Source organism: Chiloscyllium punctatum, chromosome 4, assembly GCF_047496795.1.
Source record: "Chiloscyllium punctatum isolate Juve2018m chromosome 4, sChiPun1.3, whole genome shotgun sequence".
Lineage (NCBI taxonomy): Eukaryota > Metazoa > Chordata > Chondrichthyes > Orectolobiformes > Hemiscylliidae > Chiloscyllium > Chiloscyllium punctatum.
Genome location: NC_092742.1, coordinates 5,096,314 through 5,122,771, shown reverse-complemented (window position 1 = coordinate 5,122,771; position 26,458 = coordinate 5,096,314). Strand labels below are relative to the sequence as shown.

The 26,458-nt window shown below is 44.1% G+C and overlaps 2 protein-coding genes and 1 non-coding gene across 7 annotated transcripts in view; 2 read left to right on the top strand and 1 right to left on the bottom strand.

The window, feature by feature from the left end:
* Positions 1–438: 438 nt before the first annotated feature.
* glrx5 (glutaredoxin 5 homolog (S. cerevisiae)) lies at positions 439–11,979 on the bottom strand. The gene is made up of 2 exons (XM_072568001.1): positions 11,559–11,979; positions 439–1,339 (listed from the first exon to the last, which is right to left on the bottom strand). Exons 1-2 carry the CDS (start codon positions 11,905–11,907, stop codon positions 1,164–1,166), a joined length of 525 nt encoding a protein of 174 aa, XP_072424102.1. The 5' UTR covers positions 11,908–11,979; the 3' UTR covers positions 439–1,163.
* A 343-nt stretch (positions 11,980–12,322) lies between these two features.
* The window catches only part of gstz1 (glutathione S-transferase zeta 1), a 47,725-nt gene continuing 33,589 nt past the window's right edge, over positions 12,323–26,458 (top strand). For 2 of the 5 annotated variants that reach the window (XM_072567998.1, XM_072567999.1), the window contains exons 1-2: positions 12,323–12,435; positions 22,752–22,812. In XM_072567998.1, coding sequence (XP_072424099.1) covers positions 22,808–22,812 — 5 coding nt within the window. In that variant the 5' untranslated portion in view covers positions 12,323–12,435; positions 22,752–22,807. Of the gene's footprint in view, positions 12,448–22,751; positions 22,875–26,458 lie in introns of all 5 variants that reach the window. The other 3 variants (XM_072567997.1, XM_072567994.1, XM_072567995.1) reach the window with 3 other exon arrangements.
* On the top strand, positions 15,042–15,301 carry LOC140476650 (small Cajal body-specific RNA 13). The gene has a single exon (XR_011960577.1).

Genomic DNA, 26,458 nt, shown 5'->3' with positions numbered 1-26,458 from the left:
ACATCTCCAAATTTTGAATCAAATACAACTCTTCCTCAGAACTGAAAAAGGGTTGGGAAAAATGGTGGATTTTATACTTCTGTCAGAGGCAGAGGAGGAAGAATGGTGTGGAGGTGCAGAGGTGCATAAGACAAAGGCATTGCTAATAGGGGTGAAAGAGAAATAGAGGTGGAAACTAGCTGCCAATTAAGTGGTGAAATGGGTTCTTTTAGCCATAATTCCCTTCAAGGTGTTTCAATCAAGTTGCCTCTTACTCTTCTAAACTCCAGATGATGCAAGTTTGGCCTGTACAACCTTTCCTCACTAGACAACCCTTTCATTTCAGGTGCAGTCAAGTAAACCTCCTGAGTATCTACTCTAAGCATTCTTGAAGATCAAGACCATTTCTCAATTTTTCAAAATCCATAAAATATTGGGTCATTTAGTGAACCGCAAAACCAACTTCCAACTCGAGAATTTATTCGAGTACAGTACTGTCCCCAAACACTCAGGGAAGGTACAGCACGGAGTTAGAAACAGACTAAAGATCTCTCTACACCAAGGTTAGTAGAACTGCATCAATGTGATTTCATCATAAGCCAATGCCTTGGAATTAGAATAGAAAACAGACTGTCCATTGGTAAGAAACTGTAGGCAAATTTTGTAAATGACCAGGTTGACAGTGTTGCAAATGCCCTTGGTTACAGGGTACCTTCAACCACCAGAATATTGTGGGCAAAGGGCTGGAGAACGACAATACATTACTCCTTCTGTAGAACCACACTCACTCTTACTGATGTTTTAGTTGGTAATGGTAATGCATGACCTTGTTCATAGACTGACTTTAAGCACCTCTCAAAACAGCTGTCAAATTTTAAAGGAAAAATCACATAATACATTTTATTAACTGATTAAAAATCCAAGGCATTAAAAAAAACCCACTATTGTACGATCTGCTGTTTAAACCTCCTTTACCATTTTGTTTTGTCCACGAGGGCTATGATTGTTGGGTCCAAAAGGACGAAGGAGAGTGTATAATTCATGTATTAACACCAGCCTCTAATGGGCTCCTATTCCAGCTTTCTTCAAGATCCACTTGGCGACACAGGAATACTTCATATAAAACCAGCAACGCCATCCTCATAATGAGACTACAGTCCAGTTGATTCTGGGCACTGATTATTCTATTTTTTGTCCTCTTTCTCAGCATCTAAAAGTGCAGAGCGGATGCCAAGTTTCTTCAGTTCCTCCACGAGGTCCCCATTCTGATGCATCTGTAGTAGGATATCACAACCACCCACAAATTCACCGTCAAAGTAGATCTGAGGTATTGTCGGCCAGTTGGAATAGTTTTTAATACCTGTTTCAGACAAAACAAATAACGAATGAATTAACGAACAAAGAGTTTATCAAGTTCCTCTATCCCGGTTTCCTGCTCCTTCCCCAGTCTCCAATAACTTCAAAGCTTTACCGCAAGCTTGGGTATTTGGACAATTAAGTATTTGGCCCCTTCAGCTTGCTCTGACATTCACAAGACTAAATCATTAAATTCAAGTCCAGTTCCTATCCTATTCCCATATCCCTTGGGTTTTTTCAAATTTATTTGTGGGATATGGGCCTTGCTGGCTCAGCCAGCACACAAGTGTCCTCTGAGCAATCAGGGATGGACAGTAAGTGTCAAGCACACCACTGCTGATCTGGAGTCACAAGTAGGCCAGGTAAGGGTGGCAGGTTTCTTTCTCCAAAAGAACATTAGAGAACCAGCTGGGTTTTCCTGAAAATTGCCAGTGATCACTAGAGCATTAATTCCAGATTTTTAATATTTCAGAATACTGAATTCAAATTTCATCATCTACTATAGTGGGATTTTAACACAGATCCACAGAATATTACCCAGGTCTTTGGATTAAAAAGTCTAGCAATAATACCACTAGGCTATTGCCTCCCAACAACTTATCTATCTGAGCCTTAAATATATTCATTGCCTGAGCAGCCATGGGTCCTTGGGGTAGAGTATTTCAGAAGCTTTAGGAAAGTCAAAGAATTCTATACCTCAGCCCAGAATTGTTATATCCTCAAAGTATGCTTCCTAGCTCTGGATTCACTAACAATGCTCAACATTTAGCATAAGGTTTTAAAAAAAATTGTCTAAGTAAACTCTCTCTCAATTTTACCTTCACAATAAGATACCTTATTCTAAACTTCAGTGAGTAAAAGCTCATTTTACTCAAAGTTGCTTGAAGAGACAGACAATATTCTCAGTATTTACTGCACTCCACTGACATCTTTCTCTCACTCCCACCACACACTTTTCATTCTCACATTGCAACCCCTTTCAACAAACATATGTATGGGGTAAAACAACTTCATTCCACATACAAGACATACAAATTCCTGAGTATCCAGATTCAGTTGTTTCTCATCCATTCACTTTTTTGCCCTTTCTTGAAAAAGATTTAGGATTTTTATGACAAAATTATAAAGTTACTATAAAATGGTATAACAATCTGAATTGAAATTATTGTCACGTGTACCAAGGTACAGTGAACACCTGTGCCTTGAGAGCAATACAGGAAGATCAGAGTTAAATAGCATAGATAAGTAAATAATAGGTAAACAGCAGCATAGCAAAAACAAAGGTACAGGTGAATCCTAGGAGCTGAGAGTCCATTCAATATTCAAACAACAGTAGGTCAGAAACTGTTTCGAAACCGGCTAGTAGATTAGATTACTTGCAGTGTGGAAACAAGTCCTTCGGCCCAACAAGTCCACACCAACCCATACCCATTCCCCTTCATCTAACACGACGGGCAATTTTAGCGTGGCCAGTTCACCTAACCTGCACATTTCTGGACTGTGGGAGGAAACCCATACAGACAGGGAGAATGCGATGGATTCTATAGATGGGAGGTTGGCCTTTGTGATTGCCCAGGCTAAATTCCCACTCTCTGTAACAGTCTCTGACCTTGAATGGTACTGTTGCCATACCAGGTAGTGATGCATCCAGATAGAATGCCCTCAAATGGCGCACTATAAAAATTAGCAAGGGTATTCACCGTCATGCCAAATTTCCTCAGCTGCCTGAGGAAGAGGAGACATTGTTGGGCCTTTGTAACCAGTGCATCCACACAAGTCCAAGAAAGCTTGTTGTGGATGGCCACTCCCAGCAGCTTGACACTCTCCACTCATTCCACTTCTGCCGAAAGTCAATAAGGAGTTCCTTGGTTTTGTCAGCATTGACAGCGAAATTGTTCTCAGCACACCATTTTTCCAGGTCCAAGATGTCCGAGAAGACATCTGCCAGTTGATCTGCGCATGCTCCGAGTGCACGGCCTGGTACTCTGTCTGGTCCCATTGCTTTCCTTGGATTCACATGAAGGAAGACTGATCTGACTTCTGATGCAGTGACTGTTGGGATAGGTTCGTCAGGATGTGTCAGAATAGGTGTTACCGCTCCGTCAAACTTCTGCTCAAAGCGAACATAGAAGGCATTGAGATGATCCAGGAGGGATGGGTCATCGTCTGCTATCTTGCACTGTCTCTGTCTCTTTTTAGAACCTAATGTCATTCAGTCCTTGCCATAGTTGCCGAGTGTCTATCTGAGTCTCTAGTTTGGATCGGTATTGGTCCTTGCCTGTCTTAATGCTCTGCGAAGGTCATACTTGAATTCCTTATATTTGAGTGGGTCTCCTGATCTGAAGGCCTCACACATGGTTTTGTTAAAAGCAGGTTATGTCCTAATTCATCCAGGGTTTCCTATTGGGTAACACCCAGATGGACTTCCTTGGTATGCAGTCCTCCACACACTTGCTGATAAAGTCTGTGACGGTGGTAGCATACTTGTCCAAGGTACCTACGGACTGCTTGAACACGACCCAACCAGCAGCTTCCAGACAGCCCCAGAGTTGATCCTCTGCCTCCTCTGACCAGCACTGGACCTGTATCCACGAGGGGGGGGGGGCTCCTGCTTGAGCTTTTGCCTACAAGCTGGGAGAAGCACAGCATTGTGGTCAGAGTTCCCAAAATGAGGGTGGGGGAATGGACCAGTCAGCAACTTTCACAGTGGTGTAGCAGTAGTCTAAAATGTTTGGGACCCTGGTGGGTCAGGTAAGGTTCTGGTGGTACTTGGGCAACACCTTCCTTAGATTGGCTTGATTGAAGTCACCAGTTACAATAAACAGGGCCTTGGGGTTTTCCGTCTCCAGGGTGTTAATGGGGGAAGTACAGCACATCCAGAGCTTCCTCAACCTTTGCTTGTGATGGTATGTACACAGCAGTTAGTTTAGCAGTGGGAAATTCCCATAATAGATAGAACGGGCAGCATTTGATGGTGAGAAATTCAAGATTTGGGGAGAAAGAGCAGCCCTAGGGTTGCAATGTGTGTTCATTACAAGTTGTTGATTAAAAAGCAAACCCCTTCACCTTTGTCTTACCCAAGGATGCTGTATGGTCCATACAAGAGATAGAAAATCCATCAGCAGTCGGGAATGGATGGGCTAAACCAGGTTCCTGTGAAGCAAAGTGTACAGCAGTCCTGCAGTTCACACTGGAAGCTGAGCCATGATCTAAATTTGTCCATCTTGTTCTCCAGAGATTGTACATTTGTTAGGAGTAAGTTGGGGTGTGGGTGGAGTCTCTGTCTTACTAGCAGGCCAGCACGCTTACCCTGCTTCCTTGCAGGTTTCTTACATTTGAGTGGTCTGGTGGAGTGGATTATGACTGCTTCCAGTTAATCTTAATGCTATAACAACAATAATGAACTACTACTCTACTTCACAAACAAAATGAGAAAATAAATCTACCCATACCACAATTCAAAAAAAAATAATGAAACAAATACTAAACCAAATTAAAATAGATTGAACTAAATTAAATTACAGCACTCAGCGCAACACCAAATCTTCCCCATCCTAGGAGAAATCAGTTGGCATACCCATATTTATTTGGGATTCTTCCTCTCAAGTGTCCCCAGCCCAGCAAACAAAGCCCTCATAGTTACACAAAGACCCTAAATCAATATAGCCAACAAGCCTGTGTTCATATAATTCAAAAAGGACCACCATGTCATACAAAAACATTCCTTTCAAGTATGGTGCACCAGAAAATGGAAGTCTAGGGGGATATGTTCCATAACTAACCTATGCCAACCCAAAAGTCCTAGGGGATTTTCCAATACCCAGATGACCAATGTTCTTCCTCACATAATATGAAAGAATATGAAAGAATATTAAAACAGTTTCTTCCCATGCACATCTAATAAGGGCAAATTCGGCAGAGCCAAGTGGAGGGACACTGCATCTACCTTGACCTCTGTCCCCAAGATCCCTTCCAAAACACACTCTATAGTGCCCCAACAAGAGTAACAATATCTGTTTTACATTTGAGACACATTGGAGGCATTCCTTTTTAAAATTTCGCAAGCCCCTCTGGAGAACCTTCAGGTGCATGGCCTGCATCTTATTACAAATTGACATCTTTCTCACATTTTCCCAAATATCTCCCCCCATGCTTCTGATGAGATCTCCACTCCAAATTCCTGAGTCCAGATCCCGCAGAGCCATTCAATGCCCTTCAAGGCACTACCTCTTAGTAAATGGTAGAGGGTCCCGATTGAGAGAATACTGGTGGACCGAAGTACTCTCCTCTCCACATCAGACTTCTAGGGATTAACCAGTAATGTAGTCTTTTTCGGTATAAAGTCCCCAATCTGAAAATAATGAAAGGAGGTCCCTACTGGACAATTCACATTTCTGGCACAGCTGATCGAAAGACATCATGACCTCCCCCTCAAATAAGACTCCCAAATAGGAAACTCCTCTCGACTCCCAGAACCAAAAGCCAGAATCCACTGATACTGGCAAAAATCCTGGCATTCCCACTGTAGGAGTAGGAAGGGAAGTTTTATATAAATTGCCCTCACTTTGTCACATCATTCTCCATACTTTAACCGTGTTAAGGACAATTGGGTTTTTGCAATGCTCCTTAACAGCCTTCATCTTGTCCATAAACTAATTAATAGGGATTAATTTTGACTGGGAGGCCTCTATGTCCAGCCAAACTGACCTTAGTTCCTTGCAAGCCCAATCAATCATTTACAAAGGATAATAGTGAACTTATTTGATATTTCATGAAATCTGGAAAGTCCAAGTATCGCCCTCCCCCCACCACCAAATCCCCTATATTAAGCTTGCTAAATTGCAGCTTCTAAGAGGTTGCCAGTTATGACACCAGCAGAAAGAACCAAGCCAGCGTTAAGTCTCCCTAACGCTTGCCTAGGTAGCATCAGAGGGCGCATTCACATGTCAAGGCCATGCGATTATAAGCTCCAGAGGCTTCTTCCTCCAGTTTGCACATGGCCATGTGTTGATGGTGGAGGCTGCCTAGGATGGACATGCCGTTGGGGGAGTTCAAATGGATGGCGACCAGAAGATAGGGTTGATTGGAGCGTACAGACCATAAACATTCCTTGAACTTCTGTGACTTTGCGCTCAGTTTCTCCGATGTAGAGGAGACCACAGATGCAATAAAGTCAGGTTGGACAAAGAAAGCTAACATCGAGTCGAGATGACTCTTTATGGGAGATGAAGTCAAGTCACTTTACTTCACTTCACTTCAGCTCTGATGAAGAATTGTCTAGAATTGAAATATCAACTTTCTCTCTCTCCATGGATGATGACTAACAGGCTGTGATCTCCAGCATTTGTTGTTTTCAGTACAGATTCCAATGTCTACAGTAAATTGCTCCTACAGAATGTCTATGGTCTGACTAGTAAGTTTGCAAATACAACAAAGATTGGGGCAGCTGCAATAGTGTGGAGGATTGCCAGAGGATACAGCAGGAAACAGATAATCTGGTGACTTAGATGGAGAAATGGCAAATCGAATTTAATCTGGGCAAAGGCAAAATACATTTTAGAAGATCTAATGCAGGACAGAAGTATACGGTAAATAGCAGAACCCTTAGAAGCATTAACAAAAGGGGATCTAGGCTTACAGGTCCATAGTTCCCTAAAAGTGGCAGCAGAAGTGGATAAGGTGGCCATGAAGGCATATGGCATTCTTGCCTTTGTAGTGGTTAGGGCAGGGTATAAAAATTAGTAGGTTATGTTGCAGCTGTATAGACTTGGCATATTGCATTAGTTCTGGATTCGTGGTGCTGAAAGAGCACAGCAGTTCAGGCAGCATCCAACAGCAGCAAAATCGATGTTTCGGGCAAAAGCCCCTCATCAGGAATAAAGGCAGAGAGCCTGAAGGGTGGAGAGATAAGCTAGAGGGGGGTGGGGGTGGGGAGAAAGTTGCATAGAGTACAATAGGTGAGTGGGGGACAGGATGAAGGTAATAAGCCAGGGAGGAGAGGGTGGAGTGGATAGGTGAAAAAAGGAGATAGGGAGGTAGGACAATGCTGAGTGGAAGTTTAGAACTAGGGTGAGGTGCGGGAAGGGGAAATGAGGAAACTGTTGAAGTCCACATTGATGCCCTGGGATTGAAGTGTTCCGAGGTGGAAGATGAGGCATTCTTCCTCCAGGCATCTGGTGGTGAGGGAGCAGCAGTGAAGGAGGCCAAGGACTTCCATGTCCTCGGCAGAGCGAGAGGGGGAGTTGAAATGTTGGGCCACGGGGCGGTGTGGTTGATTGGTGCGGGTATCCTGGAGATGTTCCCTAAAGCACTCTTCTAGGAGGCGCCCAGTCTCCCCAATGTAGAGGAGACCGCATCGGGAGCAACGGATACAATAAATGATATTAGTGGATGTGCAAGTAAAACTTTGATGGATGTGGAAGAATGCCTCATCTTCCGCCTCAGAACACTTCAACCCCAGGGCATCAATGTGGACTTCAACAGCTTCCTCATTTCCCCTTCCCCCACCTCACCCTAGTTCCAAACTTCCAGCTCAGCATGTCCCAATGACTTGTCCTACCTGCCTATCTCCTTTTCCACCTATCCACTCCACCCTCTCCTCCCTGACCTATTACCTTCATCCTGTCCCCCACTCACCTATTGTACTCTATGCTACTTTCTCCCCACCCCCACCCCCCTCAAGCTTATCTCTCCACGCTTCAGGCTTTCTGCCTTTATTCCTGAAGGGCTTTTGCCTGAAACATCGATTTCGCTGCTCCTCGGATGCTGCCTGAACTGCTGTGCTCTTCCAGCACCACTAATCCAGAATCTGGTTTCCAGCATCTGCAGTCATTGTTTTTAACCATATTGCACATAGTTCCAATTGCCACACTATAGGAAGGTTGTAGAGGCTTTGAAGAGGATATTGTAAAAGGCTTACTAGGATATTGCTTGGTTTGGAGGATATTAACTTGTAGAGATTCAACAAATTTGGTTTGTTTTCACTTGAACATCAGAAGCAGAGGTGCGACCTGACAATTGGAATAGAAAATTGGATAGAATGGATTAGGGGAGTGTCTTTTTCCCCCCCAGGGTAGAAATGTCAATTACTAGGTTAAAAATCACAACATCAGGTTATCGTCCAACAGGTTTAATTGGAAGCACAGTAGCTTTCGGAGTGCCACTCCATCAGGTGATTGACAATCACCCGATGGAGTGGCACTCCAAAAGCTAGTGTGCTTCCAATTAAACCTGTTGGACTATAACCTGATGTTGTGACTTTTAACATTGTGTATCTCAGTCCAACACCGACATCTCCAATCAATTACTAGATCAGTGTATGGTGAAATAAGGAAGTTTAAAAGGAGATGCAAGTTTTTCAAAACAAAAAACGCAGCGGGTAGCAAGTACCTGCAATGCATTGCCAGAGGTGTTGGCAGAAGCAGATACAAGAACAGGCAGAGAATGGAGGGATATGATCGGATTTCAGCAAATGGCTTTTAGTTTAGAAAGGCATTTTGTTAGTGCAGTCTTAGTAGGTCAAATGGCCTGTCCCTGTGCTGAACTGTTCTTTGTTGGTTCCCCTTTATCTAACTGGTTGGTTAGACCTTTTAAAAGCAAATTTATGCAACATGATATCCCTTTCCTGAAACCATGACAACACTACCCAATCCTAGGTACAGCAAACGTTTATTAACCCATTCCAAAAACAAAGGGGCTGAATAGTCTTGTGCTGTCTTCCCTGGAAGCAGAGACTGAGGGGTGACGTTACAGAGGTTTATAAAACCATGAAGGGCATTGATAGGGCAAGTAGACAAGGTCTTTTCCCTGGGGTGGGGGAGTCTAGAAATAGGGTGCATAGATTTAGGGCGAGAGGAGAAAGACTTTTAAAAAAAAAGGGACAATTTTTTCCTCGCAAAGGGTGGTATATGTATGGAATGAGCTGCCAGAGGAAGTGGTGGAAACTGGTACAATTACAGCATTTAAAAGGCATCTGCATGGGTATATAAAATCAGGACAGTTGCGAGGGATATGGGCCAAGTTGGAATGAAGGGTCTGTTTCCGTGCTGCACATCTCTGGGATGACCTCTTGGACCAGGAGTGTACTGGTTGATTAAAGAGGTTCATATAATCAATGTAAAAACACACATTAAGTGATAGAACTATAATGTGGGGCCATATAAACATCACATCACTGTAGTTCACTCAACCTGTTCAGGCGTAACGACAAGCCTGAAAAGATGGTTCTATAAACCTACCACAGGAGCCCTCTGCCCAATCATATTACAAATTAAGTGTTTTTTTTCCAAACTGGAGTACAAAGACCATCATCTTTCATAACTCTGACCTTTGCAATAGCTGAGAACTATGTACACATGTTAATAACTCCAACCAACTATATGACAGGCAAAAGACATCCTGTTTCACACATAGCATTAACTGGGGCAATAAAAAGCTACTTCCCATTGGCACTGCCTGTGATGGGTTTCAACCCCAAGGCCCCTAATCTGCAACGACCTGCTGTTACTGTCACTAATTTCAGATTTCTCACCCTTAAACCAGATAAGGAAGCAGTGATAGGATTAACATGAAATTACATCATGTCTCTAGCACATATAATTATCTCAAGCTGGAAATGAACCATATCTCCATTAGGTCATACATTTCACATGCTCAGTGTTCTAAGAAATAATATTTGGAAAGCACTTTGAATCAGGAGATTGCGACAGGCTGTCCCACGTTTTAGGAACTTGCTCTGCATCAAATCATTGCAACATCCATCAATATAAGGTAAAAACAATGACTGCAGATGCTGAAAACCAAATACTGGATTAGTGGTGCTGGAAGAGCACAGCAGTTCAGGCAGCATCCAACGAGCAGCGAAATCGACGTTTCGGGCAAAAGCCCTTCATCAGGAATAAAGGCAGTGAGCTTGAAGCATGGAGAGATAAGCTAGAGGAGGGTGGGGGTGGGGAAGAGAGTAGCATAGAGTAGGAAATGACCTGAGAGTTGCAGTGGGAGAGGGACTCCCTGAGATTCTTGTAGAGAGAGGAGGAAAACTTCTTCAAGGCAGGCATCCTTGCAAGAGGATTCGCAGTCGGGTTAAAATGCAACTCCCAGGTCATTTCCTACTCTATGCTACTCTCTCCCCACCCCCACCCTCCTCTAGCTTATCTCTCCATGCTTCAGGCTCACTTCCTTTATTCCTGATGAAGGGCTTTTGCCCGAAACGTCGATTTCGCTGCTCGTTGGATGCTGCCTGAACTGCTGTGCTCTTCCAGCACCACTAATCCACATCAATATAATACTGTCTAGCCTCAAAAATTAAATTGGCAGTGAAAGATACTACAATGAAACATTATCACCTTCTAGTTATGTGGAGAAATCACAATTTCAGTTACTAATTGCACATTTCACTGATAAAAATAGAATTTCTTCATAGTTCAGACCTTTGACACGGAGAAGAATCTATAAATTCCCTCAGAACAGAACTGATCTCAGTTACTCTGGGCTTCTCAAGTCTGATCAGTGGAGTTTGAGGCATGGCTCTCTCCAATTACAACCCTCCAGTTTGAAGGAAACTTTTATTTATATGGTGCTTTCACAAACATTGTAAGTTATAGAATCATAAAGCACAAAAGAGGCCTTTCAGCCCATTAATTCCACATTACCAAAAGTATACTACCACCTCCACTAGTCCCATAGTTTTGAATGTTATGACACTTCCAAGTTATCATCCAAGTACTTGAAGGTTGCAAGGTTTCTTGCCTCAACTACTGGCCCAGGCAGCTTCCAGACCCTCACCATCCTCTGGGTGAAAACGATTTTCTTCAACACCTCCCCCCCCCCCCCGAAACCTCCTGCTTTTCTCCATGCAATTACTCCCTTTCATTATTGACTCTTCAACTAATGGGGAACAGAGTCTCAAAACTCTCCACAGCATTGTGGAAGTCACTGTAAGTAAGAAATGCAGCGACCAATCTGTACACAGCAAGCTCTCAAACAGCAATGCGATAACAACCAGTTATCTCTTCATGTGACAGCACTCCTACTGTTTTTCAAAAAAAGTGTGCCGTGGGACAACAGTCCATCCAGGTGCCTCCCCCAACCCCTGCCTCACCAATTCCGCTCCCCCCTCCAACCACAAGCTCCCCCCTGCCCTTCGAGACCTCCCCCGCCACCAAACGCCTCCCCTCCCCCACCCGCCCAGTCTCCCCACAGGTCCACCTACACCCCTCCCCCACCTTGCCGAATCTCCTGGTCCTCCAGCACGTTGTAGGATCCGTAGTCCTCCACCCCATGCATCCTCAGGATCTGGACTACAGCGTTACTGAATCCGCACATGGGCTGTGCCGGGGTGCCCTTGATGAAAACCACCACCTTGTCCTTCTTCACCAGACCCTCCAGCCGCTGGCGGGTCGCGGCCGCCACGGCGGCGCTGCCCGTCCCCTCATCATCCCCGGTCCCGCTGCTGCTGCCGCCGCCGCTTCCTCCTCCTCCGCCCACCGCACCCTCACTCAGATCCCGCCTGGGGCCCTGCACCACCGCCCTCCGTGCCGCAGTCCTACACGATATCCTCAACAACGAGAACATGTCTATCCCGCTGTGGAGGTGCCGCTCCGTTTCTCCCTCCTCAGTCAGCGGCCTCAAAGAGACAACACCCCACTTGACACCCATTGGCTGGTATGGCTATGACCCCGCCCCTGTTCTTAAATTCCATTGGTTGTTCACCACATCACTCGGTGAGCGCGGACACCTATTGATTGTTGTGTCCGTCCATCAGATACCGCGCCCAATAGACGAGGCGGATATCTAATTCCCGCCCACTCACCCCATGATTGTTAATAACCGGAACATCTTAAAATACAAATCGTATCTGCCACCTTCATTAAAAATATAATCAAATAAATAATAGTCTTAGATCCAAGTTTTTCGTTTTTTGTACAAAGATATAGGTAAGCGCCGTCCTCGCAGTCTCTGATTGGATTATTGTGGGACAGTAGGTGGGCTGTAATTGGACGAATGTCATGTCAATCTGAGTGGTGGGGATTTGTATCCGGGGTCAAGGTCACGGTGTTCGATGCGGTAGCCGGTTTTAAATCGGTCGCTGCTTGTTTCTCGGTAAGGCTGGAGGTAGGGCGAGAGTTTGCCTTGGACAGGGTGGAGAAGGGAAAGGGCAGAGTAGACGAGTGTCCGCCGCTCTCCTGAGGTGGTCCCAATCCCGGATTCATTCCCCTGGCAACGGCTGCCGGAGTTCTCCCGTCCCCATAGCAACCACCCTCGTTGCTCTCTACCCGGTTCCTATGGTAACCGTCCCCCTTCCATTTGGGTTTTACCTACTTCCAAATCATTCTTCATGGGAACAGGAGAAGACCATTCAGCCCCAATTGAGCCTGATCTGCCATCCAACCCAGTGAAACATTGTGGCATCGAAGCAGGCTATTAGGGTCAATAAACCTACGTGGCATTGAAACCTCTTCGGCTAATCTCGTCCACGCCGAGTAGGTTTCTGAAACTGAAAAAGTCCCATTTGCCTGGGTTTGGCCCATATACCTTTAACCCTTTTCTATTCATGCACCTGTCCAAATGGCTCGCTTTTGGTAGCCCTGTGATTTCTTGATCCCATCAGATGCTTTTTGAGTTTTGTTTCAAAGCCATAATTCCCTGAGACAATGCATTCCAGATCATAACCCACTTGTTATTTTCTTATAAATTGTCTGGCATTGCATTTGGTGGGTTCTATTGATAATTGCTTTAATCACTGTACTCTGGGCCTTTCTGTCAACAAGAATAGTTTCTGTCATCTGTGATCTTCAGATCCCTCATGATTTTGAAATTCTATTGAATTTTGTTTCAACATTCTCTTCTCTAATCTATCCTCATCAATTATTCTCAGAATCTTTTCTGTACCTTCCCTAAAAAGTTTCACTAAGATTACAATGGTTGTATATCAACACTATCTAGCAACAACAGTATTAATTAAGATTTATCTACTGGTCTCATTGTCTGCCAACTTCCATTAAATGGCGTAAGATTTATGTGCAGACATAGGTCAGTCAACCCATCCAGTATGTTCCATCCATGCCAGCAATGCCCATGTCCCAGGATTTAATTTCTTAAAAATTCTCCTGCCTTCTCCCTGTAATCCTGTACAGTCTTCCTGCCCTAATAACTATCTTACTGCCTTTTGAACAGCTTAACTGAGCCTGCTTTCACCACATGCTCTCAGGCTGTGCATTCCAGATCCTAACTGCTTGTTGTTTTACCTCATTCCTTTTGCTTCTTTGATGAATGACCGTGGCTCCAATTCACTTGAGGTTTTCTGTATTAGGTGGAAACTATAGGCATGAGATTCATAGAGTCATTGAGATGTTCAGCACGGAAACAGACCCTTTGGTGTTCAAAGCCTGTGAGAAGATTTGTAGCTCGGGTGCTCGTTGTTGTGGTTCTGTTCGCCGAGCTGGGAATTTGTGTTGCAGACGTTTCGTCCCCTGTCTAGGTGACATCCTCAGTGCTTGGGAGCCTCCTGTGAAGCGCTTCTGTGATCTTTCCTTCGGCATTTGTAGTGGTTTGAATCTGCCACATCCGGTTGTCGATTCCAGCTGTCCGCTGCAGTGGTCGGTATATTGGGTCCAGGTCAATGTGCTTATTGATTGAAACATGAATTCGACTGGGACAACACTACTATTATAGGACAAGCCAAACAGATAACAGCCAGGGAATTCCTAGAGGCATGGCACTCATCCACAGATTCAATCAATAAGCACACCGACCTGGATCCAGTATACCGACCACTGCAGCGGACAGCTGGAACTGACAACCGGAAGCGGCAGATTCAAACCACTACAAATGCCGGAGGAAAGATCACAGAAGCGCTTCACAGGAAGCTCCCAAGCACTGAGGATGTCACCTAGACAGGGGACAAAACGTCTGCAACACAAAGTCCCAGCTCAGCGAACAGACCCTTTAGCCTAACTCGTCCATGCTGACCAGATATCCCAACCCAATCTAGTCCCACCTGGCCCATATCCCTCCAAAGCCCTTCCTTTTCATACACCCATCCATGCCTTTTAAATGTTGCAATTGTACCAGCCTCCACCACTTCCTCTGACAGCTCATTCCATACACGTACCACCCTCTCTGTGAAAATGTTGCCTCTTAGGTCGCTTCGGTATCTTTCCCCTCTTCCCCCTAAACCTATGTCCTCTAGTTCTGGACTCCCCCACTCCAGGGAAAAGACTTTGTCTATTTATCCTATCCATGCCCCTCATAATTTTATAAACCTCAATAAGGTCACCCCTCAGCCTCCGATGCTCCAGGGAAAACAGCCCTAGCCTATTCAACCTCTCTCTATAGCTCAAATCCTCCAACCTTGGCAATATCCTTGTAAATCTTTTCTGAACCTTTTCAAGTTTCACAACATCTTTCCAATAAAGGAATGTACCTTAATTCAATTTGTTAAGTTTCCTTTAAATTTTGGCGTGTGTGGGAATAGGGTGATTTGTTACAGTTTATTAGAGCTGCTCCTTTAAAAATAGCATATTAATTATCTCTTAGTAAAATAAGCTGAGCATAAAGTTGAAAAATTGTGAATGGTTTAATAAAAAGAACATAGAGGTACTATGGATTTGGAACTGACTTGATATTATTGGATCCCTCATTTATCAGCAATTATAGCCTTGTCAATAACTCGTGGATAGTGGCTCAAGCTCATCTCTGATGGGAGCTGTCTTCTGTTATTGTGCTTGCTTAGTCTGTATGGGACTGTGCAGGAAGTAAACAGCATGTACACCATCACAGCAGTATATAACTTGCAGTTACCTCTGGCCCACTTGTACTGCACTCATGGACTCCTGTTGTCACGGAGATGTTGGCTTTACCAGTGCCTTCATCGATCTCCAAACAGGAAGAGTAAAGTGTGCCAGTCCCAGATATTGTTGATGAAACGAGAGCACTGTTCTGTCAGACACTGAAGGCTGGTACATGTCTTTTCAGTCCTGTATAACCCTCCCACAGAAGGAAGTTACTTACTGATTAGATTGTAATGGATCTGTATCTAAAAACTATTGATCCTTATTTCCTGATAGCCTTATCCAACAACATTTTTCTCTTTACCATTTGCTGTTTGTTGAATGTTTGTTTTTTAGGTGAGTGCAGGTGGCCATTTGGCCATCTATATCGTTTCTTTTTTCAGGATGTCTGAATATTTATCCCTGGTAGTGTCCTGATACAATTGATATATAAATGCTGCTTATTAAATTAAATTTAACATTTGATGGACTAAATTCATTGTCTGGGATTATATGTCATGCAGTCAAAATGTGTGAATGGTGCTTGTATACATTTCACCACTTACCCAATGGAAGTTGTTTCGATTTTGAGCTGGGTCTGGCTGGGTGGGACTGCACTTGCCTGGTTCCACTCTTATCTTATTGTAGCCAGAGTATAACTTGCATTAGCTTCTTTTCCTACTCCCACATTGTTATCTGTGATGCCCCCAATGATCTACCACCGGACCCTCCTATTTCCCATCTATAAACTGCCTTGCCATGGCGTTATCTAAAAGCACAGTTAGTTTTTGCATGAGGACACTGAACTATACTTCACCACCACTTCTGAGTCCAGCAGTGTGTTAACTTAAAAAAAACCTTCAAGAGCTGGGGACAACTCTGGCTAAACTAGCATTTATTGCCCATCCCTAATTGCCCTTGGGAAGGTGGTGGTGAGCTTCCAGAACTGATGCAGTCCCTGTGTTGTAGGTACATCCACAGTCCTTTAATGAAAGAGTGCCAGGAGTTTGACGCCAAAGGAACAGCGGTATATTTCAAAGTCAGAAACAAACTTGCAAGTGGTGGTCTTCCCACGTATCTGCAGCCTTTATCCTTATTAGATGTATTGGGTTTGGAAGGTGATATTGAACGTGATGTAGTGCATCTTGTAAATGGCACACACTGTATTTATTGCATTGTTTGTCTGACAGCCAGTGCTGGATGAGTAGAAATTTCCTTCAATTATATGGATAGAAAGCGGGGGTCATCGGCAGTGCTTCATCCAGAGGCTCACTGGGGATGTTGCCTAGTATGGTGACGAAACATATGAGAATGAACCTTCCAGCTCAGCGAGCAAACCTACATCCAGAACCTCAACCTGAGCTACAAATCTTCTCAACTCTTTAATCTATATTCTGCTCCAAATCATTATAGATTACAAACCACAGGGGTCCCAGTGCTAATCCCTGTGGAACACCACTGGTTACTGATTTCCAGTCAGAAAAGCGCACTTCCATAACATCTGTTTCTTATGACTAAGCCAGTTCTGTATCCATTGTACCAGCTCACTGTGGATCCCATGTGATATCACCTTTTTAATGTCAGTCTGCCATGAGGGACCTTGTCAAAGATCTTACTAAAGTTCATAAAGCCAACATCTACCACCCTCCCCCCATCAATCATCTTTGTCATTTTCATGCAAAACTATTATCAAGTTTGTGAGACAGGACCTTTCCTGCACAAACCCATGTTGTTAAGTTCATATTTTTCTAAATGTGAGTAAATGCTGTCCTTAAGAATCTTCAATAATTTTTCCAAAGCTGATGTAAGACATATACCGGCCTGTAATTTCCCAGATTATCCCAGTTGTTTGCCTTAAACAAAGGTGCAATATTGGTTATTCTCCAGTCCTTGAGACCACTCCTATATCTGAAGGCACCAGCTATGTCCTCACCTGTGTCCCTCAGTATTCTGGGATAGATTCTGTCAGGTCCTGGGGACTTGTCTATCTTAGTACTTTTCAAAACACTCCCTCAGTGCCATCGTTTTTATATTAACATGCCACAATGATCGGTGCTGGGACCTCTGCTTTTTGCCATTTATATAAATGATTTGGATGCGAGCATAAGAGATTTGGTTAGTAAGTTTGCAGATGACACCAAAATTGGAGGTGTGGTGGACAGTGAAGAAGGTTACAACAGGTCTTGATCAGATAGGCCAATGGGCTGAGGAATGGCAGGATGGAGTTTAATTCAGATAAATGCGAGGTGCTGCATTTTGGGAAAGCAAATCTTAGCAGGACTTATACACTTAATGGTAAGGTCCTAGGGAGTGTTGCTGAACAAAGAAACCTTGGAGTGCAGGTTCATAGTTCCTTGAAAGTGGAGTCGCAGGTAGATAGGATAGTGAAGAAGGCGTTTGGTATGCTTTCCTTTATTGGTCAGAGTATTTCTGTACAGGAGTTGGGAGATCATGTTGCAGCTGTACAGGACATTGGTTAGGCCACTGTTGGAATATTGCGTGCAATTCTGGTCTTCTTCATATCGGAAAGATGTTGTGAAACTTGAAAAGGTTCAGAAAAGATTTACAAGGCTGTTGCCAGGGTTGGAGGGTTTGAGCTATGGGGGGAGGCTGAACAGGCTGGGGCTGATTTCCCTGGCGCATCGGAGGCTGAGGGGTGACCTTATAGAGGTTTGCGAAATTGTGAGGGCCATGGATAGGATAAATAGACGAAGTCTTTTCCCTGGGGTCGGGGAGTCCAGAACTAGAGGGCAAAGGTTTAGGGTGAGAGGGGAAAGATATAAAAGAGACCAAAAGGGGCAACTTTTTCACGCAGAGGGTGGTACGGGTATGGAATGAGCTGTCAGAGCAAGTGGTGGAGGCTGGTACGATTGCAACATTTAAAAGGCATTTGAATGGGTATATGAATAGGAAGGGTTTGGAGGGATATGGGCCAGGTGCTGGCAGGTGGGACTAGATTGGGTTGGGGTATCTGGTCGGCATGGATGGGTTGGACCGAAGGGTCTGTTTCCATGCAGTACATCTCCATGACTCTAAATGTTGAGAAGACTAAAGTAGTTATCCTCCAACCCCAACACATACTGTGTATCCTAGCTACCAACTGCATCCTTCCCCATGGCAACTATTTAATTCTGAACTTGACTGTGCATAACTTCGTTTCATGTTTGACCCTGAGAAGAGTTTCCAACCACATTTCTGTCTCCATCATGTGCCCTGACCTCCGATCACCAGCTGATGTAAACCTTATCAATCCATTCTTACCTCTGGACTATTCCATCACATCGTAGCTGATCTCCCTCATTGTTTCCTCAGAAACTTGGGGTCAATCCACATTCTACTACCAATCTTCTTAGTTGCATCAAATCCATTTTATTTATCATGATTTGCTGTCTGATCAAACTGTCTCTCTGTCGAGCAATTTCTAGATTTTACAATTCTGATCTATGTTTTCAAATCTCTCAGTAACCTTGTTCCTTTCCAGGAACAATATGATGCCTATATCTGATGTGCTCATGCAGGGAACATCATCATAGTTGGGTTGTAAGTTTGCTTGCTGAGCTGGTAGATTTGTTCTCAGACCTTTTGTCACCATGCTAGGTAACATCATCAGTGAGCCTTTGATGAAGCGCTGGTGTTCTGTCCCACTTGCCGTTTATCTGTCTTGGTCCATTGTGATGGGTGACATCACTTCCGGTTCTTTTCCTGAGTGGTTGATAAATGGGGTTCAGATCGATCTGTTTGTTAATGGAGTTCCGGTTTGAATGCCAGGCCTCTAGGAATTCCCGTGCTTGTCTTTGTTTAGCCTGTCCCAGGATGGATGTATTGTCCCAGTTGAACTGGTGTCCAAAGTTCTGAAGGCGTTTGGCAGGTTGGACAATGGGAAATTGTTTCCCCCTGGCTGAGGAATGCTGAACACAGTCCCAGGATAAGGGCAATCATTTAGAATTGAGATAAGGAGAAATTTTGATTCAGAATTATACATCTTTTCAGTGGTCTATCCTAGAGGCTTTGGAGTGCACCATTGCATAGATGGAATTCTGTTCTGAAAATTGGAGGATATGGGAGTAGGTGGGAAAATGAAAGTGAAACTGATCAGCTGTGATCATATTGAATACTACATTAGGCTGGAGAGGCCCAACAGTATACTCCTTATAATGTTCTATACACTGTATTTCCCTCTCTGTCATTTATCTGTTGAGGCATTCCTAAAACATGCCAGTTTGGATAAACATTTGGCAATTTGCCATTTGCCCTAATATTGACCAAAAGTTCACTTAATTTCCTGTGAAGGGTTGGGATGTATTATTATTTTTAAATTGTTATATAAATCCAATTTGGCATTGTTGAGCTGTAAGTGGGACACAGGAAGGGTGAAATGTTAACCAAGTATAAAATAACAAAGAACTGCTGATGCTGGAAATCTGAAACAAAAACAGAAACTGCTGAAGAAATTCAGCAGGTCTGGCAGCATCTGTGGAGAGAAAACAAAATCATAATTCCAGGTCCAATTACACCTCTTCTACGCTGAGATTGCCAGAGGGTGGAAGATAGGAAGGCAAGAGATTGTGGATTGGGCAAGATCCATTGCTGGTGTTTCAGTATTGCCAAAGCTGACCAAATCAGTGAAAAAATTTCAGTGAAAGGAGTGTCTGGGAATTCTGTGCGATCAGGACACTTATGAACTAAGTCAGAGAGGATTTGTAAATGTGTACCTTGTCAATGGTGACCATGCCTGGGGAGTTTGGATGGAATACATCTATAAGTGAATGTAATCCAAGGGCCAAAATAAAAAGTGAGCAAACCTAAAAAAAAATGAAGGGCAGAATTGGAAGGACTACAGCCATTGCATATGCTCGAACACTACACTTCTGCAGAAATTAATTAGAGTACTTGGAACTACAAGTATCAGCTGTTCAAAGTGAAATTTATCTCTGTTTGAAAACCCTTTGCCTGTTTGTTAATATTTGAATTGAGTGGATTTTAATTTGTTAGAGTAAAACTTTTATAGAGTGAGTTTTTGTCCATTGGTTTTCTTTCTGTTGGCTTTTTAGAGATAACTTTAATAAAAGCTATCAATCCTGAATGAGGTTGTAACACTACAGTGAGCTCCATTGCCCCAAAACTGCCAGGGTTTCTGCTATCAATTCCTCCGCAGGTAAACCCTGTCACCTTGAGAGTGGTGAAATTCTCTGCCACAGAAAGTGGTTGAAGCCAAACAAGAAGGAGTTCAAACTAGTTATAAAGGTTAATGGAATGGGGAAGGAATGGGGAGAAAGTGGGAACACAGTTTTGAGTTGGATGATCAGCCATAATCACATTGAATGACAGAGCAGGTTTGTAGGGCTGAATGACCTACTCCACTTCTTATTTTCTGTGTTTCTCAGTATGCATTTGCATTGAAGACCAAGAGACTATTGAGAATCTTGTTGATGCTCCTTTCCTTGGCTCACAAAATGGGACTAATTAGATAGTCATTTCAAAGAGCCTGCACATGTAAAATGGGCCAAAAGACCACCTTCTGTGCTGTATCATTCTGTACATCCACTCGACGAAGATACAAATTTCGGTTATCTGAAGAACTGTACCTCTCTGAAGGTGGACAAAGTGAAAAATCACACACTAGGTTATAGTCCAACAGATTTATTTGGAGGCACAAGCTTTCGAAGCACTCTCTTTCATCAGGTAGTTGTGAAGCAGATCACAAAACACAGAATTTAGATTAGATTAGATTACTTAGTGAGGAAACAGGCCCTTTGGACCAACAATTCCACACCGACCCGGCGAAGCAAAACCCTCCCATACCCCTACATTTAGATTAGATTAGATTAGATTAGATTAGATTACTTACAGTGTGGAAACAGGCCCTTCGGCCCAACAAGTCCACACCGCCCCGCCGAAGCGTAACCCACCCATACCCCTACATCTATATCTACCCCTTACCTAACACTACGGGCAATTTAGCATGGCCAATTCACCTGACCTGCACATCTTTGGAGTGTGGGAGGAAACCGGAGCACCCGGAGGAAACCCACGCAGACACGGGGAGAATGTGCAAACTCCACACAGTCAGTCGCCTGAGGCGGGAATTGAACCCGGGTCTCTGGCGCTGTGAGGCAGCAGTGCTAACCACTGTGCCACCGTGCCGCCCACACTATTCCATTTACCCCTTCACCTAAGGCTACGGGCAATTTAGCATGGCCAATCCACCCTGACCTGCACATCTTTGTGACTGTGGGAGGAAACCGGAGCACGCGGGGAGAATGTGCAAACTCCACACAGTCAGTCGCCTGAGGCAGGAATTGAGCCCGGGTCCCTAGCACTGCGAAGCAGCAGTGCTAACCACTATACCACCGTGTCGTACAGCTGAAGTGATATATTGAACAAACCTAGATTAAGTCTTTCATCTTTGAGGATGGGTTTGTTAGTTTCATAAAACATAGAACATTACAGCACAGTATAGGCCCTTCAGCCCTCAATGTTGCACTGACCTGTGAAACCAATCTGAAATCCATTTTAACTTACACTATTCCATTTTCATTTATATGTTTATTCAATGACCATTTAAGTGCCCTTAAAGTTGGTGAGTCTACTTCTGTGGCAGGCAGGATGTTCCACACCCCTACTATGAGATAGACATCTGTCCTATGTCTATCACCCTTCAATTTAAAGCTATATCCCCTTGTGTTCGCCATTACTATCTGAGGAAAAAGGCTCTAACTGCCCATCCTATTTAATCCTTGTGATTATCGAATATGTCTCAATGAAGTCACCTCTCAACCTTCTTCTCTGTAACGAAAACAGCCTCCAGTCCCTCAGCCTTTCCTCGTAAGACCCACTCCCGCATACCAGGCAACATCCTAGTAAATCTCCTCTGAACCCTTTCCAACACTTCCATATCCTTCCCATAATGCGGTGACCAGAACTGTAAGCATTACTCCAAGTGCAGCCGCACCAGAATTTTGTACAGCTGCAACATGACCTTGTGGCTCTGAAACTCAATCCCTGTACCAATAAAAACTAACATACCATATGCTTTCTTAACAACCCTATCAATCTGGGTGGCAACTTTCAGGGATCTATGTCCATGGACAGAGATTTCTCTGCTCATCTACACTACCCAGGATCTTACCTTTAAGCAGTACTCTGTATTCCTGTGGCTCCTTCCAAAGTGAATCACCTCATACGTTTCTGCATTAAACTCAATTTGCCACCTCTCAGCCCAGCTCTGCAGCTTATCTATGTCCCTCTGTAACCTGCAACATCTTTCGGCACTGTCCACAACTCCACCAACCTCAGTGTCATCTGCAAATGTACTAACCCATCCTTCTACACCCTCATCTAGGTCATTTTTGTGTTCAATATATCATTTCAGCTGCATGACACTGTAATCTTTTGCTATAAATTCTGTCTTATGATCCTGCTTCACAATCACATGATGAAGAAGCAGCTCTTCGAAAACTAGTGCCTCCAGATAAACCTATTGGACTATAACCTGGTGCTTTTGTGATTTTTAACTTTGTCCCCTGTCCAACAGCGGCTCCTTCAAATCGTCTCTGAAGGTGATAATGCAAGGGATAAGATCTCTTGTACAAGTAAAATGTTTGTACTCTGGTTCGAAAATAATGAACCTTTTGGTTTATCTTACAGGGATTTGTTGCAGAGAGTTAAATAAATCCAGTTTCATCAATACCTGCTTCTGAGGAATGAGGTGAGGGATGTGAAGAGCTGCAGGTGAATGGAGACACTGAAGTGGAATGGTAAATGATGCAGGTGTGTGGACCAGCTAGAGAGTATGGCCTCCTCCTGATATCACTGATATACTAAATGTACAAGTATAGGGAAATGAGAGAACATGGAGATTTAGCAGCCGTTAGACCTCAGGAAGAGCTTTCTTGTTTGTTCTCAGCCTCGTCTTCTCCAAATAACACTGAAGATCTCCAGAACTACTGATCCCCAACAGGCTGTTTCTGGTACAGCTATGATGTTGATCTCTAACCAACAATGGGGAAAATTGGCTATATATATCCTGTCCACAGAAGGTAACTCTAATCACCTCATCAGGTATTCTCAATCATTCACAGACTAGTCAACAATGCTATCAAATAGCATTTACTCACAAATAACGTGCTCACCAGTGCTCAGTCTAGATTTCTCCAGGATCAGTTGCCTCTAAATCTCATTACAGCTTGCTTTTAATTATGATGCAGACTGAATTCCAGAGGTGAAATGGGTTTTAGAAAGTTAATGTACTGGGGTTGGGCTTCAGTAGGAGGTGTGGTCTCACTAAATTTTGACAGTTGTAGCCAGACTTTATTCTTTTACTCCAGTCCCCTTGTAATAAAGGTCAACATGCCATTTCCTGCTAATTGCCTGCTGTAACCTGCATGCTAACTTTGTTATTTGTAAGTGTACACCCAAGTTCTTCTAAATATCAATGTTTAAAAGTTTCATGTCTTTTTGCAAAATATTTGTACAACAAAACTCACATAATCCAGCACCCGACCAACCAGAATCTCCAAACCACCCCACCCATGTTATAGTTGCTAAGGACATACTGATGGCTTCAGGCTGAAATGTTTGCAAAAGGACCACTGATGGTTCAAGTATTTTCTCTCTGTGCTTACAGTGAAAAGAGTAAAAGGTGGAGAGGCTCCAAATGATTCTAATATATGTCAAGGCATGTTACCATGAGCTGTACTGTGTTAGCCAGTATCTTTGATGTACCAGCATCATCCAATCCCGACTTTACCATATTCATTTCTATCCTCATAACCAAAGTGAATAACCTCACACTTTCCCACACTATCCTCCTCTGCCACTTTTTTGCTTACTGACTTAACCCTGTTTCTATCTCTTTGCAACCTCTGTGTTCTCCTAACAGCTGCTTTCCTACCTATCATTTTATCATCAGCAAACTTTAGATCTATTACTAATTTTTTAAGTCATTAATATAGATTACAAATAATTGAAGTCCTAGTCTGTTCCTTAAAGCACTCCAGTAGTCAGCTTGCCAAATTGAAAAAGATCCATTTATTTCAACTCATTGCTTGCCGATTAACCAATCCTCTATCCACAGTAATATAAAAATCCTAATTCCATACATCTTTATCTTACATACTAATCTTTTATGAAATACATTTTCAAAAGCTAGGTACATTTACTGGTTTGCTATTATCAATGCCATGATCTTCAAAACCACCAATTGATTTGGCAAACATAATTTCCCTTCAGAAACCCATGTTAGGTTTGTCTGGTCATTATAGGTAAAAACAATGACTGCAGATGCTGGAAACCTGGCCGAACCATTGTTTCAGCATGTTCCTGCCCCACTGAAGTCACTTCTACCTACCTCGACACTGTCCTATCCCCCCTAGTCCAGGAACCCCCCACATACGTTCGAGACATCACCCACGCCCTCCATCTCCTCCAAGTCTTGCGGTTCCCCGGCCCCCAACGCCTCATCTTCACCATGGATATCCAATCCCTCTACGCCATGACCAGGGCCTCCAAGCCCTCCATTTTTCCCTCTCCCGATGTCCCCAACAATACCCTTCCACCGACACTCTCATTCATTTGGCCAAACTGGTCCTCACCCTTAACAATTTCTCCTTCGAATCCTCCCACTTCCTCCAGACCAAAGGGGTAGACATGGGCACACGTTTGGGCCCCAGCTATGCCTGTCTCTTTGTTGGCTACGTAGAACATTCGATTGTCCGTAATTACACCGGCACCACTCCCCACCTCTTCCTCCGCTACATTGATGACTGCATTGGCACCACCTCGTGCTCCCGCGAGGAGGTTGAGCAATTCATCAACTTCACCAACACATTCCACCCTGACCTTAAATTTACCTGGACCATCTCTGACACCTCCCTCCCCTTCCTGGACCTCTCCACCTCCATTAATGATGACCGACTTGACACTGACATTTTTTACAAACCCACTGACTCCCACAGCTACCTGGATTACACCTCTTCCCACCGTACCTCTTGCAAAAATGCCATCCCGTATTCCCAATTCCTCCGCCTCTGCCGTATCTGCTCCCAGGAGACCAGTTCCACCACAGAACACACCAGATGGTCTTCTTTAGAGACCGCAATTTCCCTTCCCACGTGGTTAAAGATGCCCTCCAACGCATCTCGTCCATATCCCGCACCTCCGCCCTCAGACCCCACCTCTCCAACCGTAACAAGGACAGAACGTCCCTGGTGCTTACCTTCCACCCTAGCAACCTTCGCATCAACCAAATCATCCACCGACATTTCCGCCACCTCCAAAAAGACCCCACCACCAGGGATATATTTCCCTCCCCACCCCTTTCCGCCTTCCGCAAAGACCGTTCCCTCCGTGACTATCTGGTTAGGTCCACACCCCTATAACCCACCCTCCCATCTTGGCACCTTCCCCTGCCACCGCAGGAATTGTATAACCTGCACCCACACCTCCTCCCTCACCTCCATCCAAGGCCCTAAAGAAGCCTTCCACATCCATCAAAGTTTTACCTGCACATCCACCAATATCCATTGCTCCTGATGCGGTCTCCTCTACATTGGGGAGACTGGACACCTCCGAGCAGAGTGCTTCAGGGAACATCTCCGGGACACCCGCACCAATCAACCACACTGCCCTGTGGCCCAACATTTCAACTCCCCCTCCCAGTCTGCCGAGGACGTGGAGGTCCTGGGCCTCCTTCACTGCCACTCCCTCACCACCAGATGCCTGGAGGAAGAACGCCTCATCTTCCGCCTCGGAATACTTCAACCCCAGGGCATCAATGTGGACTTCAGCAGTTTCCTCATTTCCCCTTCCCCCACCTCACCCTAGTTCCAAACTTCCAGCTCAGCACTGTCCCCATGACTTGTCCTACCTGCCTATCATCTTTTCCACCTATCCACACCTCCCTGACCTATCACCTTCATCCCCTCCCCCACTCACCCATTGTATTCTATGCTACTTTCTCCCCACCCCCACCCTCCTCTGGCTTATCTCTCCACCCTTCGGGCTCTCTGCTTTTATTCCTGATGAAGGGCTTTTGCCCGAAACGTCGATTTTACTGCTCCTCGGATGCTGCCTGAACTGCTGTGCACTACTAATCCATTGTCTGGTCATATTATTATTTTCTAAGCGAATTATTAAAACTTCATCTTTCCTAATAAATAGTTACTTGAGAAAGGGATTCGAGAAAGACAGAAAAAGCTGGAAACGTTCAAGTCTTGTCTTTGGAGCAAAAACAGAGTAAACATTGAGACGTTATCTCAATTTTATTTTCTCTGTAGCGACAGTGTTTCCAGCATTTACAGTTTGATTCAGATGTCCAGCATCAGTAGTATTTTATTTTTTTGTTGGAGAGAAAT

Coding starts and splice junctions, on each gene's coding strand:
- glrx5 (XM_072568001.1), bottom strand. CDS start 11,907: ATGTTCTCGTTGTTGAGGATATCGTGTAGGACTGCGGCACGGAGGGCG. Junction 1,340..11,558: donor GGACCAGGAGATTCGGCAAG/GTGGGGGAGGGG, acceptor TGTCTGAAACAG/GTATTAAAAACTATTCCAAC.